Below are 14,063 nucleotides of genomic sequence, written 5' to 3'. Positions count from 1 at the left end.
CTTTATCCAATTTCTGGAGTTAGCACCTAACCCATGCTTTCTCACTTGTACTTCCATATTTATTTATTTATTATAAATCCATCAATGATTGGAGGTCTGCGTGTTAACACTAAATTTCCTTTCCTTTCAAAAATGACCATGGTAGCATACAGTTTCCCCTAAAATCTCAGTTATTGTTAGTAGGCCTAATAATTATTGGTAGCTATCTCATTTTAACAAGATGCTTTCTTTTGTAATTTGGCTAACACCAAGTTGCCATATTTTGTATTATTGCTACTAAATGAAGAGACCCCAAAGGACATTAGAGCATTAAAATGTATCAAAAGTGGCGTTTTTTAAAGGAAATAGCACACTTTCAAATGTAAAGTTTCACAAACGCATAATTTCAAGTGTAAAAAGGGAGTTAGAATAAAAATGGACATGCCTTATTATATTTTATTGGCTTTATTGGCATCTGTGGTTCAACATCCATAAAAACCTTTCCATTGCACACAAGCTTCTTTAAATTCTTTAGAATGTTCTTCAGTTCTTTACAGGTTGTTTAGATTATTAAAATGATCTTCACACTATAAGAAACTGTTAATTTTAATGAAAAGTTCTTTGGGAACAAAAAATGTTTCTCCTTTTGCTGCATGTTTTTTTTTTTTTTTTTACATGTTCATAGACCAGCCAAATAATATAAATAAAATACACTTTTTATACACTGACATTACACCAACATTTGTGTTGTATTTTTAGACCTAATTTGTCAATCTAACTGTCATACAATGTACCGGTATTTTACATTTTACCCCACTGCTCAAAATGAAGAATACTGTGACACAATATTGTCAACTGTTATAGATTACGTTAACGTGTTGAACTACACCTGTTAAATGATGTTTATTCTAAACAGCATTTGTGACCCTGGACCACAAAACCAGTCATAAGGGTCAATTATTATTTTTTAAATAAATAAGCTTTCCATTGACGTATGGTTTGTTTGACAATATTTGGTTGAGATACAACTATTTGAAAATATGGAATCTGAGGGTGCAAAAAATAAATATTGAGAAAATCGCCTTTAAAGTTGACCAAATTAAGTCCTTATTAATGCATATTACTAATAATAAAACATTTTTTTGATATATCGGTAGGAAATTTACAAAATATCTTCATGGAACATGAATAATTAATATCTTAATGATTTTTGGCATAGCAGAAAAATCAACAATTTTGACCCATACAATGTATTGTTGGCTATTGCCATAAATATACCTGTGCAACTTATGACTGGTTTTGTGGTCCAGGTTCATATTTTTTTGCTAATGACATGGTTTGAAATGTATGTAATCCAATGAGAATAAAAAAATTGAGACAATCAATATCCAAATACTTCTGGGACTAATATGACATGGATGGTATAACTATGTAGTACTTAATATCCTAATGATTTTTGGCATAATAGAAAAATCGATAATTTTGACCCATACAATGTATTGTTGGCTATTGCCATATACCCTTGCGACTTATGACTGGTTTTGTGGGCCAGGTTCACTTTTTGTTTTTGTTTTTTTGCTAATGACATGGTTTGAAATTTTGTATCTAATCCAATGAGAATCGAAACTTGAGACAATCAATATCCAAATACTTTTGGGACTAATATGACATGGACGGTATAACTATGTAGTTTGAGAGGTTTTGTTGTTGTTGTTCTTTTTACAATGGTTTCCCCTTATAACTGTTCTGTGGTACTTTGGGTCTATGGTAAATGATCCTAAAGGTTAAATTGAATTATGTCCTATTTACCAAAAAAAGCTTTTACACCTAAATTTAGGAATGCTGCAGTGGCAAATTAAGATGTTTTGGAAGTTTAATTCAGATCTATATGTTGAGCAATAATGAGGGTCTGTTTTTAACTGAAACATCCATGATCTGACTTTATTTGTGCAACAGTCACAATGGATCATTTTCCACAAGTTCATTAAAAGTTCACTTTTTGCTATAGATGGGTTATTCGGGATATTATATTATCTATTGTTTTATGCCATTATTTCTGTGTAAAATATCATATAGCTGTGAAGCAGGTGGATTAAAATAACAGGCACAAATATGCAGTAAGGTCAGGAAAGTTGTTTTTCTTTCTGCTAAGCAAGGATTAAGTACTCACTGCTGAGCGACGAGTTCTCACTATTTATATGTTTGACGGTACATATCATATTGTATAAACAAACCATGGTCCAATAGAAAATTCCCCACAAAATGAAAAAGGGACAACTCAAACATGACCAAAACATTGCAGTCCTAAATCTCACTTTTGACAGCAGTTGATGATAAGATCTCGGGCTGAAGCGCCACCTGTAAGTCATGACTCTAGTATTCAGAGCTTCAGGCAAACCCACACGCAGCATCCAGGTGCAGCGGCCCAGGGGAACACCGAGTACAGCAGGATGTGCGTCTCGCTGTCGGACAGAAGAAGCCCAAGGTGCAGAACACCTCTGGCCTGAACTCCGCTCAGGAGCCTGGGAAAATATCATCAACACTAACAAAAACAGACACGCTTTTAATGGTACTATAAATCTTTTTTCTTTACCTTTCAGTGATAGATCACAAGCAGCATTTGCTAAACTGTGCAGAAAACGTTCTTACATTTACTGAAGAAAAAGTCTGTGGTTATTGCCTATGCAAACCTCGCCACAACAATGCAATGTTCCATATGCGGGACTTTTACTGTTCATTAACTCAAGACACTTAGAAATGTAATAGCAAACTTCTCCTCAACAAGCTGTACGATTTTAGGTATCTTTCATATTCATTTAATACACAACCGTGCAAACGTTTGGGGTCCGACCAATTAAAAATGTCCTCGATATATTTTAACATGTAATTTATTCCTGTAGCAGCCATTGCTTCTGTCTTCAGTCACATGATGCTTCAGAAATCAGTGAATAGAAAGCTCAAAAGAAAATAATTTATAATGAATAATACAGCCTTGCTGAATAAAATAATTAATTTCTTTCAAAAACAATTTTACTTACTTTTAAGCATAGTGTATTAAAACTATATATTAATATTAATATAGATGTTTGCCAAATCAAAAATGAATAAAAGTGTAATAATTTATAGAACATACCTTAGCAGAACCCATCAATTTACATTTGTTTTATATAGTTTAGTATTAAAACACACAAAAATGAATGAATAAACACATTTAATAAATATGACACCAGTGGATCACAATAACCCAAACTGATACACCGAGTTGGATTTTCACCGTTCCACTGAATATTTAAGTAACCTGACTGAGTGATTTTCAGACACTGTCCTCTCAGGTCAAGTCCTGAAATAACCCTTTTGTCCATATACACTTTTAAAACACACATGATTAAACCTATAACTTTTTTACCATGATAAAAGAGCTCGTTCTAATTTTCGTAACCTAAATTGTCATTTTCAGAAACATTAGCCAAATCCTTTTAAACAAAAACAAATTGCTTTAAATGGCTTTTAGTACAAGGGGTCAGCGGAGACCACGGTGGAGGGCAGGGGTGTGAAGTGACAGTCAGCACATCTGGTCACATTAATAATGCAGAGACCTTTAAACGGCAGTTTGTCACTTATTGAGTGCTGCCTGCTGAAATCTACACTGACACCCAAGCTGCTGCCAAGGGACTCTACCAAATGAGGGTCGGATGAAGGGAGGGGTAGAGAGAGATAGAGAGAGGGGATGAGAGGGGCATCAGACAGCGGGAGGGGAGGAAAGAGGACAAACAGCAACGTGAAACTTTAGTCTGATGAACACTCTTTCTGCTTTGTCTGTAAACGGTTAAAGGGGTCATAATATGCTTTCTTACAGTTTCAACTTTCTTTAGTGTGTAACGTTGCTGTTTGAGCAGGAATAAATCTGCAAAGTTACAAAGTTCCTCCAAAGGGAGTGATTCTCTATATCAGTAAACACTGTTTCTGAAACACCTCCATTGTAGTCTCGAGTTTTCTTCCGGGAACAGACACATCACAGTTTCCCCCATTTAAATAATTTCCGCCCAAGGCATAAACAAAAAAAAAATTGTGAGGCCTGCTTGAATTGCGTTACTGCTGAAACCCACGGTTATGGTAATGGTGACATTTTCTTAAACTCGTACAAAGTGGATGAACAATCATAACCAATCAGAGCACACTGTGCTTTTCGGAAGGAAGGGCTTCATAAAGACCTTGGCTGAATCCGAAATCGCCCAATATACCCTTAAATAGGGCACTATTTGAGGGGACAGCCATTTGTAGCACTGTCTGAAACCATAGTGGACCTTATTGAGTGCACTCATTCTATCCCATAATGCACCACAATAACGAGTGTAGAGTCTTGTGTACAGCCGAAGTACACACAACGGCTGTCCGAATTCACTCACTCGTTTTCATTCATTCCTTCAAGTGAACTGTATTAGTGGACTAACGTAGAGAATAGTGAGGGTTTAGGGGGCGATTTCGGATTCAGCCCAGAGTAAACATGGCTGTGTTTCTCAAAAACACCATGAATTAAGTTGATTGCAGAGGACATTGGTGCCGATGATTCTATTTCTATGATATACTTAGGGTTATGAACCTTTTCAAGAAACACAGCCCAAAGCATTACTGACAGACTAGGAAGAGAGGTAATGTAATATAGATATAGTTTGTAGACAAACTTTAAGTTGGCTTGAAAAAGCCTAGCCAAAAAAGTATGAAATAGTCTTAGTTTAGTAGTTGGTACGATGACAGATAGATAAATGAGATAAAATTAGTCTAAAATGGATTAGAAATAGTTCATAGAATGGTAGCTAATGGAGTCTAATGAGCCTCCCCAACTGTCAACATTTGAATGGGAGTTTGAAAGGTTTTGGCTCATTTGAGCATTCCGTCAATGAAAGTCTGTGGGATCTTTCCATGTTTTGATCAGCATTTTTTGGAAAACCACAAGTCAGATCAGTCTGAAAACACATAGCACACTAAGTCAGAACAGTCTGACAGTCTAGTCTAAGTTTGGTGGATGTAGCTTGAATAGTCAAGGAGTAGCATTTAGAAATTTTAATCTCATAAGAATAAAAAGCTGAAGTACAATATCAGTAATTTGGCTTTTTCAAGTCAACTTAAATATGGAAAGGTGTTTTTGGAACATTCAAGCATAAAAACCTATAGACCCTTTTCACAGACTGTGATGACGCGTTTTATCGGTCACCAATATCGTAAATCCTGCAATTTAAAAAAAAAATTTGTATGTACATGAATACTTTGTATTATATTACCTTTGCATCAAATTACAAAAAACAAGTTAGCGCTGCTGTGAGGGTGTTTCTAATACAGCGTCTATGGGAGGAATGGTAAAAATGCACATATTTCTCTCTTTTGACTTCAGTTATCAATCTCCTTATTTTTTTCCCTCTTTTTGAAAGTTGTGAAATCACTATTGCAGAGTTTTTATATTGCTATTTGAACACATGGGGCCACAAAAAAAAAAAAAATTTAATATTTAATTAAACTCCCTTTTACCGCTATAAAAGTTAACCCAACTATGTTGACTTCCGCTCTGAGAAACCTGGAAATGTGAAAAGGGTCTATTCCAGTAGACCTCAAAAACACAACCAAGACTTTAAGAAAAGGGCATAATATGGACTCTTTAATTTCTGAAAGAATCATACAACACATTTGAATATCCAAATGTTTATTTAGAAAACAAAGCACATTTTTATACAACTTGAAAAAAAAAAATCAAATGGCAACTTCTTTGCATCTTTTCTTTGACCAAACAATCTCTCATGATGATGCTAAACATTTTCCAGCAAAATACAACTGTTACAGCACAAGGCAAACCGTGTACTGTCTCTTGAGGGCAAAATTATTAATTTGCTCAAAGGCCTAATTAACACTTTAACACGTGCTGATGAGTCAATGGGAGTTCAGCTCGCAGGCGAGCTGGCGTACGAGTGTCCAGGAGATTGAGTGTACTTGAACAGACGTGTCACACGTCAAGTTTATTTCCCGGTGATGAGTGGGTTCCTCAGCACCACGATCACTGAATCGCCTCTCAGGAACATCTTTGAGATGTAGCGATCCTTGTTCACTGGCTTTGACTTCTTCTTGCCCTTGCCGCTCTTGGGCACCTCTGTCCACATTTCTTTCACATTCTCCAGAACCATGTTGCAATGTCTGAAAATCCAGAGAAGAGAGACGATGTAGCTTCGTTTACATGCACCCAAATAATCTGTTCTGATGGATGGTTCAATCGGACTGTAAAGCCTTCATGTAAACACCTCAATTGACCTATCGGTAAGCCCCTCCCCTCATACGCAGATGAGCCAATAGCAGTTGAGTATCATTTGCGCTGGGACCGGAACTCTGACATCTTTAGGTGTCAGCGCCATAGAGATGCATTGGAAAATCCGAAGCTCTCATCGGTTGCTATCGTCCATCGGCACAAATCTACTAGCGCCAGCTGAGCATGGACACGCTCATATTGTACAGGTTACAGATGCGATTGCTCTCATTCATTGATATGCTCACGCTCCGCTGATGCTTGTGATGTGAAACTGTTTAAACTAAAGATTTTAGGGACTTTGGTTAACCTCTTAAAGTACGATCATCACACTGGAACACTCAAATCTGCCTTCGCGCTGCTGCAGATCCGGAGACAGCAGCTGCCATATAAATGTACAGTATGAAGCAGCTTCACAAACAGTCTTTTCAACCACACATTATCGTTATTTATGTTACACAAATATTGAAATAATGGGATAAATGTGTACTGGGATAAAAGTTCATAGTTTGGGTAGGGCTGAGCGGTTTTCGAGATTTTTTCATTTAAATCTTAATTTTTAAATCGAGGTTTTGAATAAAAATGTTTGCAAACGTTCTGAACAAAGCATTTAGAGCATTGATAACAGTTAAGAGAAGAAAATGATCCAACCACAAGCTAGAACACATCATGTAAGCAGCATTCACACAGAATGCGATATTGCATTGAAAAAACAAGACCTGGGCAGTGGAATGGGAAAAAGGCAAAGATATTAGACGCGAGATGAACTTTCTTCTAACTTGAGCGCCGCGTTTTTAGAATGCCGTTTCATGCTCGAGATGCTGCTAAAGACACGAGTAAAAACAGCCAAACACGTCAGCCACACATAAAAATAACATGTTTACAAAAAATTTGCTGTTAATAATAGCCTATTACTGGTGTTATTTATTGCTATTAACCTACTTATTGGCTAAGAAATATTAAGCAGTTTTCTTATTTTATATTATTTGAGTATATAGGATATATATATATATATATATATATATATAGGATATGAGTATATAAAGATTAGTTTGTCTTCATATTACATGCATATTTTTTGCAAAGATATTTAACAAATAAGTCATTTGTTTTACATTTACACCATGATGATCACTTCAGGCTTGGTGCACTTGGAATATAATTTTTTTTAACCAGATGGTTAATAAATAGAATGTTACCTGAATGGTTTTGTAGTTATGTATTTTTTTTTTTTTAAGTTGACTAGTTAACATTATAAAATTAAATCTTAATTGTGAATCATTCTGAGAGAAAAAAAAAAAAGCGAGATTTCAATTTGTCATATCGCCCAGCCTATGTTTGGGTATAAACGTCTACAGTACTGATGAAAATAAAATTAAATCATCTTTTTAAAATATTTTGACACTTGTATGTATAATATTGCTTATCGTTATGCCCGGAGATTCATCCATAACAAAACAAGTAATGCATTCAAATTATTTTTAACTGTTTAGTTCTAATTATATTTTTTAAATAGACTAAAGCAATAAACATTTTGTCAGAACCTCTAGTATGCATGTTATTTTGTTAAGTTGTCATTTTTTCTTCTTCTTCAGAATCATGGGAGAACCGTGATTTCTATTTTACACAAAAAAATTTTTGATTCTCAATTTATCCAGAAACATGCAGCTCTAAAAGCCTGTAAAGAAAATGGTTTGTGCATTTTATGCAAATGATTACTCTTGGGCAAGTGGTCACTCATATAGAATACTCCAAACATGAGAACGAGGTTAAGAACTTAAAGGATTAGTTCACTTTCAAATAAACTTTTGCTTATAATTTACTCACCCCCTTGTCATCCAAGATATCCATGTCTTTCTGTCTTCAGTCGAAAAGAAATGAAGATTATTTTGATAAACATTTCAGGATCTTTCTCCAAATAATGGAAGTCAATGGCCTCCAAACAGTTCAAGGTCCAAATGAGAGGTTCAGTACAGCTTCAAAAGGGCTTTAAACCACATCAGACGATCAATAAGGGTCTTATCTAGCGAAACGATCGGCCATTTTTTTTTTAAATAAATAAAGTTTAAGTTTTATAAGCACAAATGCTCGCCTTGCTCTGTTCAGTGATGCGCGCTCGTGACGTCACGTACAACGCAATTACGTTGAAAAGGTCACGCTAGACGCAGGCGGAAGTACTGAGTCAGTGTTTACAAATGAGTGGAAAGAGGACCGTATCCACATATTCAAACGTCTTTCCGCCTGCGTCTAGCGTGACCTTTTCAACGTAATTGCGTTGTACGTGACGTCACGAGCGCGCATCACTGAACAGAGCAAGGCGAGCATTTGTGCTTATAAAACTTAAACTTTATTTATTAAAAAAAAAGGCAGATCGTTTCACTAGATAAGACCCTTATTGATCGTCTGATGTGGTTTAAAGCCCTTTTGAAGCTGTACTGAACCTCTCATTTGGACCTTGAACCGTTTGGAGGCCATTGACTTCCATTATATGGAGAAAGATCCTGAAATGTTTTCATCAAAAACCTTAATTTCTTTTCGACTGAAGACAGAAAGACATTAGGGCTGTGCAATTAATCGAATTTCGATTTCGATTTTGCCTCCCAACGATCACCAAAATAGTACAATCGAGAAAAAACGATTATATTGCCATTAGTGCTGGGCGGTATGGCCAAAAATGTATATCACGGTATTTTTCTAAATTATATCGGTTTCACAGTATATGACGGTATTTTTTTTCCCCTATGCATGACCGGGTGTTAATCACATTTTCTACTGATTGAGGGAGGAAATACTGCAGGAGATTGACTAGAATGCCCTGTTTTACTGTCATGACGAGTGAATATTGTAGAAAAACTCCACACTAGAGTTAATACTGGTTTACAAAGCCCCACAAAATGATGCTGTGGAGAGACAACCAATAAAACACAGACCTGCAACACACTCAGAGTCATACTTACAGACACCTGAATATTAAAAGTTGAGTTGAGGGCACCTTAAGCATTTTAAAAATCTAACCTTATATAACAACAAACTGCCAAAACGAGGAGAAACGCGGATTTGCAATACATTTAAGAGCACTCTCTGAACGAATGACACACATCAGTTTAACACAGAAAGAATAAAGCAGTTACTTTTTGGCCAATTCTTCTTTGAATTGTCAGTTTATTTATTAATTTACATCATTATCTTCTGTGTAGCAGAATAATCCATCGTGTCAGCGCGTTCGTGATCAGACATAGGCGGTTGTATCAGTGTAATCAGTGCATACATTTCATTTTAATAAGACGTGATGAAATATGTGCGCATACACGCTTCTGGTTCATGCCTAGAGCACTATAGTATATGAAATATGTCCATAAAAAATGTAAAAGCGATCGCTCCGGTCTATATCTGTGCTATATGATCCATGTGGAGAGCGCTGTTAATCTCATCACGGCGCTCCGCGCAGAAACAGCTCTCTCTCGCGCGCCGCGTGTAAGTTAGTTTGAATTGTCTACTGTAATCAAGGGTTGAATCCGAAATCGCCCCCATAACCTCAAATAGGGCATTATTTGATGGGACAGCGCTTTGTAGTGGTGTCCGAAACCCTAGTTAGTGAACGTTATTGAGTGCACCCATTCTATCCCATTGCACCGCAATAACGAGTGTGCAGCCGATGTAGCCTACACACATTGCTGTCCGACTTCACGCACGTTTTCATTCACTCCTTCAAATAAAGTGATAACATGAAGAATAATGAATGAAAGGATACGGTGCTCTGACTGCTGCTCTTACTACAGTGCATCAATGAAATGGGTCCCCTCTCAAACAATGACGCGCTGCGCCGCGTTCCGAACGTTGTTTAAGCGACATATACCGGTATAGCGGTATCATCAAAATTCATATCATAAAATAAATAAATACCGGTATTCGGTATGAACCGGTATACCGCCCAGCACTAATTGCCATGCTCAGTTTTGCAAGAACACTCATTTTGTCTTGCGTTCTGAATGAAACGCGCACATCCGCCCCTCCCGAAGCCACAATCTCTCTCAGGTCGTGAGTCTCGTGACTCGTGTGCATTTCATCCGCTGGAATTTAAAAACTCGGCGCGAGTAAAGATGGCAGAAGGAGTGCAGTTACAGCAGCGTTTGGTGAGCAAAAAAGGCAAAATCAACTCCGTTGTCTGGGAACAGTTTGGCTTCGAGGAATCAGATGACGAGCAGAAACATGTTGCGTGCAAGATTTGCTACATGGTAGTGTCTGCAACGCAAGGGAACACCACGAATTTGTTTAACCACTTGAAAATTAAACACAGAGTGATCTATGACAATCTAATAAAGAAACAAAAACTGACGAGAGCAGGGGTGCCGTGTAAACGTCCTTTTTTTCCTTCATATTTTTCAAATAATTCTCTCTTTGTAAACTTTGTTCAATGCATGCGAGTGCTGCCGTATGTTTGAATATGACCAGTCGTTTTCGCCGTCATCACCCGGGTTTAGTGCCAGAAGACGCGAATGAGAAGCCGCGCGCGCTGTGAGAAAATTTGTCTCTGTGCGCTCATCCGAGAGCGCGCACACGTCTCTCAGCGCGCAAATATTGAGTTCTCTTTCAAGTCTTGCTCTTGAACGGACAAACTCACACAAAGCGTATGTCAACATGTCCATCTTGATGAGTATCCTAGCAGACATAGTCTGTATATGCCTTGAGTAAACTTTATACAGTCGAGAAAGACGACGCATATCCGAGCATTATAGGTCTTAAAGGGGCAGTAGCCTTTACTGCTGTCTGTTTAATGTCAAACAACAAAAGACAAGGACATCACTCACTGCTCTTGATTGAATAGCTTTTGTAAGTTTAATAGGATTAATCTTTAATTTATGCACTCAAATATGCAATGTTATTTTACATTTGATACATTTCTGTACCTGAAAACTAATGTTAGGCATACCTGAAAAGCATATCTAGCCGAACCATATTGTTGATCTTATTTGTGGTGATCATTTTTACGTGAATACTTTAAAACTTTGATTTGAATATATGTTATATTATTTATTTTAATAGTTCAAAAAGTACAACAAATGTTACAATTTCAATTGAATTGTTGAAAGGTGTATTTTTAATAAATGCAACACATTCCCAAAGTCATGTGAAATAATCGTGTTACATAATCGTGATTTCAATATTGACCAAAATAATCGTGATTATGATTTTTTCCATAATCGAGCAGCCCTAAAAGACATGGATATCTTGGATGACAAGGGGGGTGAGTAAATTATAAGCAAAAGTTTATTTGAAAGTGAACTAATCCTTTAAGAAATCAGGTGCATATGTTGTCAATTAGCTTTTTTGTGATAAGTTATCCTGCAAATACGAAATAATCCACAATTATTAGCAGGGCTCGACATTAACGCTTGTCCGGGACAAGTGGATTTTTTGAAGGGACAAGTGAAAAATAATTTTACTTGCCCGACGGACAAGTAGCCCGAGTAAAACGTCATTAACAAAAATTACTAGGGAATCACCAAAATGCAAGAATGATTCTGCATTCATTACTGTAATTGGCGATCGTCAGTGAATAATTATAATGTATAATGAACAGACGGTAACGTTGCACTGTTGACGCTCACGCAGCCTCTCGAGGAGAAATCGAAACATGTGCACTGCTCACACACAGAAACTCAGTTAACACACTGCCGTAAAAATGTATAAATGTGGAGTTTATTTATATTTATAATATGATACAGTTGCTTGCAACGTCACATTACCAAGAGTGCTGTTTTCCTGAATAACATCACGACTGAAAAGGACACTGATTTCATATGACAGTTCCATAAACAATTATTAACATTAAGTCACTTACATTTTAGATGCAATATTGAGTGTTTTTGTTCTATTTCAGCAGCGAAAATAGTTCCAAAAGATCACAGCAGAACGCGTGTCACAGCAACAGCGTGTTAGTGAATGATTCAGCGTTTTGAATGAATCGATAGAATCAAAGATTCAATGAACTATTCGTAAACGACTGCCTCATTCTTGAATGAATCAGCGTTTGAACGAATCGACTCAATGACTCACTCATTCAGACGGTCACCTGCTGACACCTACTGGTGGTTTAGTTTCATCTTTCCCTCATTTCTTATTTGTATATTTAAAACAATCTCATAACATTATTTAATGCAGTTGTAATTTTTCAGTGTAAATTATTTAATTTGACTGGTAACAGCCAGTGTCGTCTTCTAATTTAATTGATTGATCCAATTTAAGAATATAAAAGGAAATCTGAATCATAGCCTATATTTAATAAGATAAGGGGAAAAATGCCCTTTATAAAAGGTAAAAATATCACAAATATGCATATGTCAAAGCTGATTGAACACTGGTGAGAATGTTGCTTCAGAATAAATTTTATTTACAATACAAACAAAAAAAAAAATCTTTTTTTTTTCCGGACAAGCACATTTTTTACTCGGACAAGTGGATGACAGATTTACTTGTCCGAAGGACAAGCACGTGAACATGCTTAATGTCGAGCCCTGATTAGTGAATGAGACCCACCGTCTTGGCTTTTCAAAGGACACAAAAGCTTGTGTGTTATGATTTTGAAACTGAATGCAGCTGTTAGTATGTGCAGACATTTTGTTCAGAAAATTCGGACTGCGCTATTTAGGATATATAAGCAGGATCGACAGAAATCTGCACACAGTCAGTATGTAATCAGTGTATATAATAAATCCAAAAGGAGGCATAACGTACCTATCGAATGCTTTGACTCTGCCCAGTAGCTTCTTGTTGTTGCGACAGTTGATAAGAACCTGTGTGTTGTTTTTCACAGACTGGGTGAGAACTGAGAGTGGACCGGTGTTAAACTCTTCCTCCTCTCGCTTCTGGAGCTCCTCTGGAGTCATCTCAGATTTGGGCTTGTTTAACAAACTCCTAACAAAGCATTTAAACAGTTAGAATGTATGGATGAAGAGGTAAGATGAATATCATTCAATTTAAAATGTGTCTATATAGTGTTCAGTAAATCATATGACAAGTTTGTGCTCAAGAGCCTAGAACACCTCAAATGTATAAGTTAATATAGCTTTCCCCCCCCCATGTTTTAGGAATATAGATCAGATGACCACCCGCACTACAACAAATTATTCACAACGTGTTCCTCCAGCAATAAAGTGCGCAAAGGACGAAACAATAAAACTAAATTAGTAACAAAGCCAATATCCAATCAATTTGACAACGCTTGCAAAACAAACACATGAATATTATAATAGTATTCGCTAAGAATTCCTATAATCAGTACAATAGAAGGTTTTGCAGCTGCTAACGTTAGCATTAGTCTTGCTAAGTGACTTTTTTCCCGTCCATTAAATTATAAACTGGTTATTTCGGTCCTAGCAGTACAACCCAAACATTTATTATAATGTACTGTGTGCAGAAGAATGAACTTACATGTTTTAGTAGGTATCGACTTGTCAACTTTCTTCAATGAAAATAGCAACTGCACACAGGCGCCTCACGTTTCCAAAACGTTAAAGTCACTTCCGGGTCTGTACCGCCTTACTCAGTGGTAAGTTCCGGTTCCGGGTATCTCCCGCAAAGTAAATATAAACTTGTTTTTTTTTAGATTTATAAAGAATTGTAATAATAAGTAAATTATAATTAATGATTTAAAACTTAAATAATTAAGCAGGGTAGTTGTCACACAAGAAAGTTGTCTCAAAGGCTACATCTCAGTAACTATAATGTTTTGATACTAAAGTTTAATTAGACAAATGTTTATTTGTTATAGCAGTGGTTTGTATGTTGATTTAAATCA

The 14,063-nt window shown here is 36.4% G+C and overlaps 1 protein-coding gene across 1 annotated transcript; it reads right to left on the bottom strand.

The window, feature by feature from the left end:
• Nucleotides 1-5,607: 5,607 nt before the first annotated feature.
• On the bottom strand, nucleotides 5,608-13,797 carry snrpd2 (small nuclear ribonucleoprotein D2 polypeptide). Its single transcript, XM_079825952.1, has 3 exons — nucleotides 13,697-13,797; nucleotides 13,001-13,180; nucleotides 5,608-6,159 (listed from the first exon to the last, which is right to left on the bottom strand). Coding segments are annotated over exons 1-3 (357 nt in total). The 5' UTR covers nucleotides 13,699-13,797; the 3' UTR covers nucleotides 5,608-5,984.
• Nucleotides 13,798-14,063: the final 266 nt, after the last annotated feature.

Source organism: Gobio gobio, assembly GCF_949357685.1.
Source record: "Gobio gobio genome assembly, chromosome: 9".
Classification (NCBI taxonomy): domain Eukaryota; kingdom Metazoa; phylum Chordata; class Actinopteri; order Cypriniformes; family Gobionidae; genus Gobio; species Gobio gobio.
This window is presented reverse-complemented; position numbering and strand designations above follow the sequence as displayed.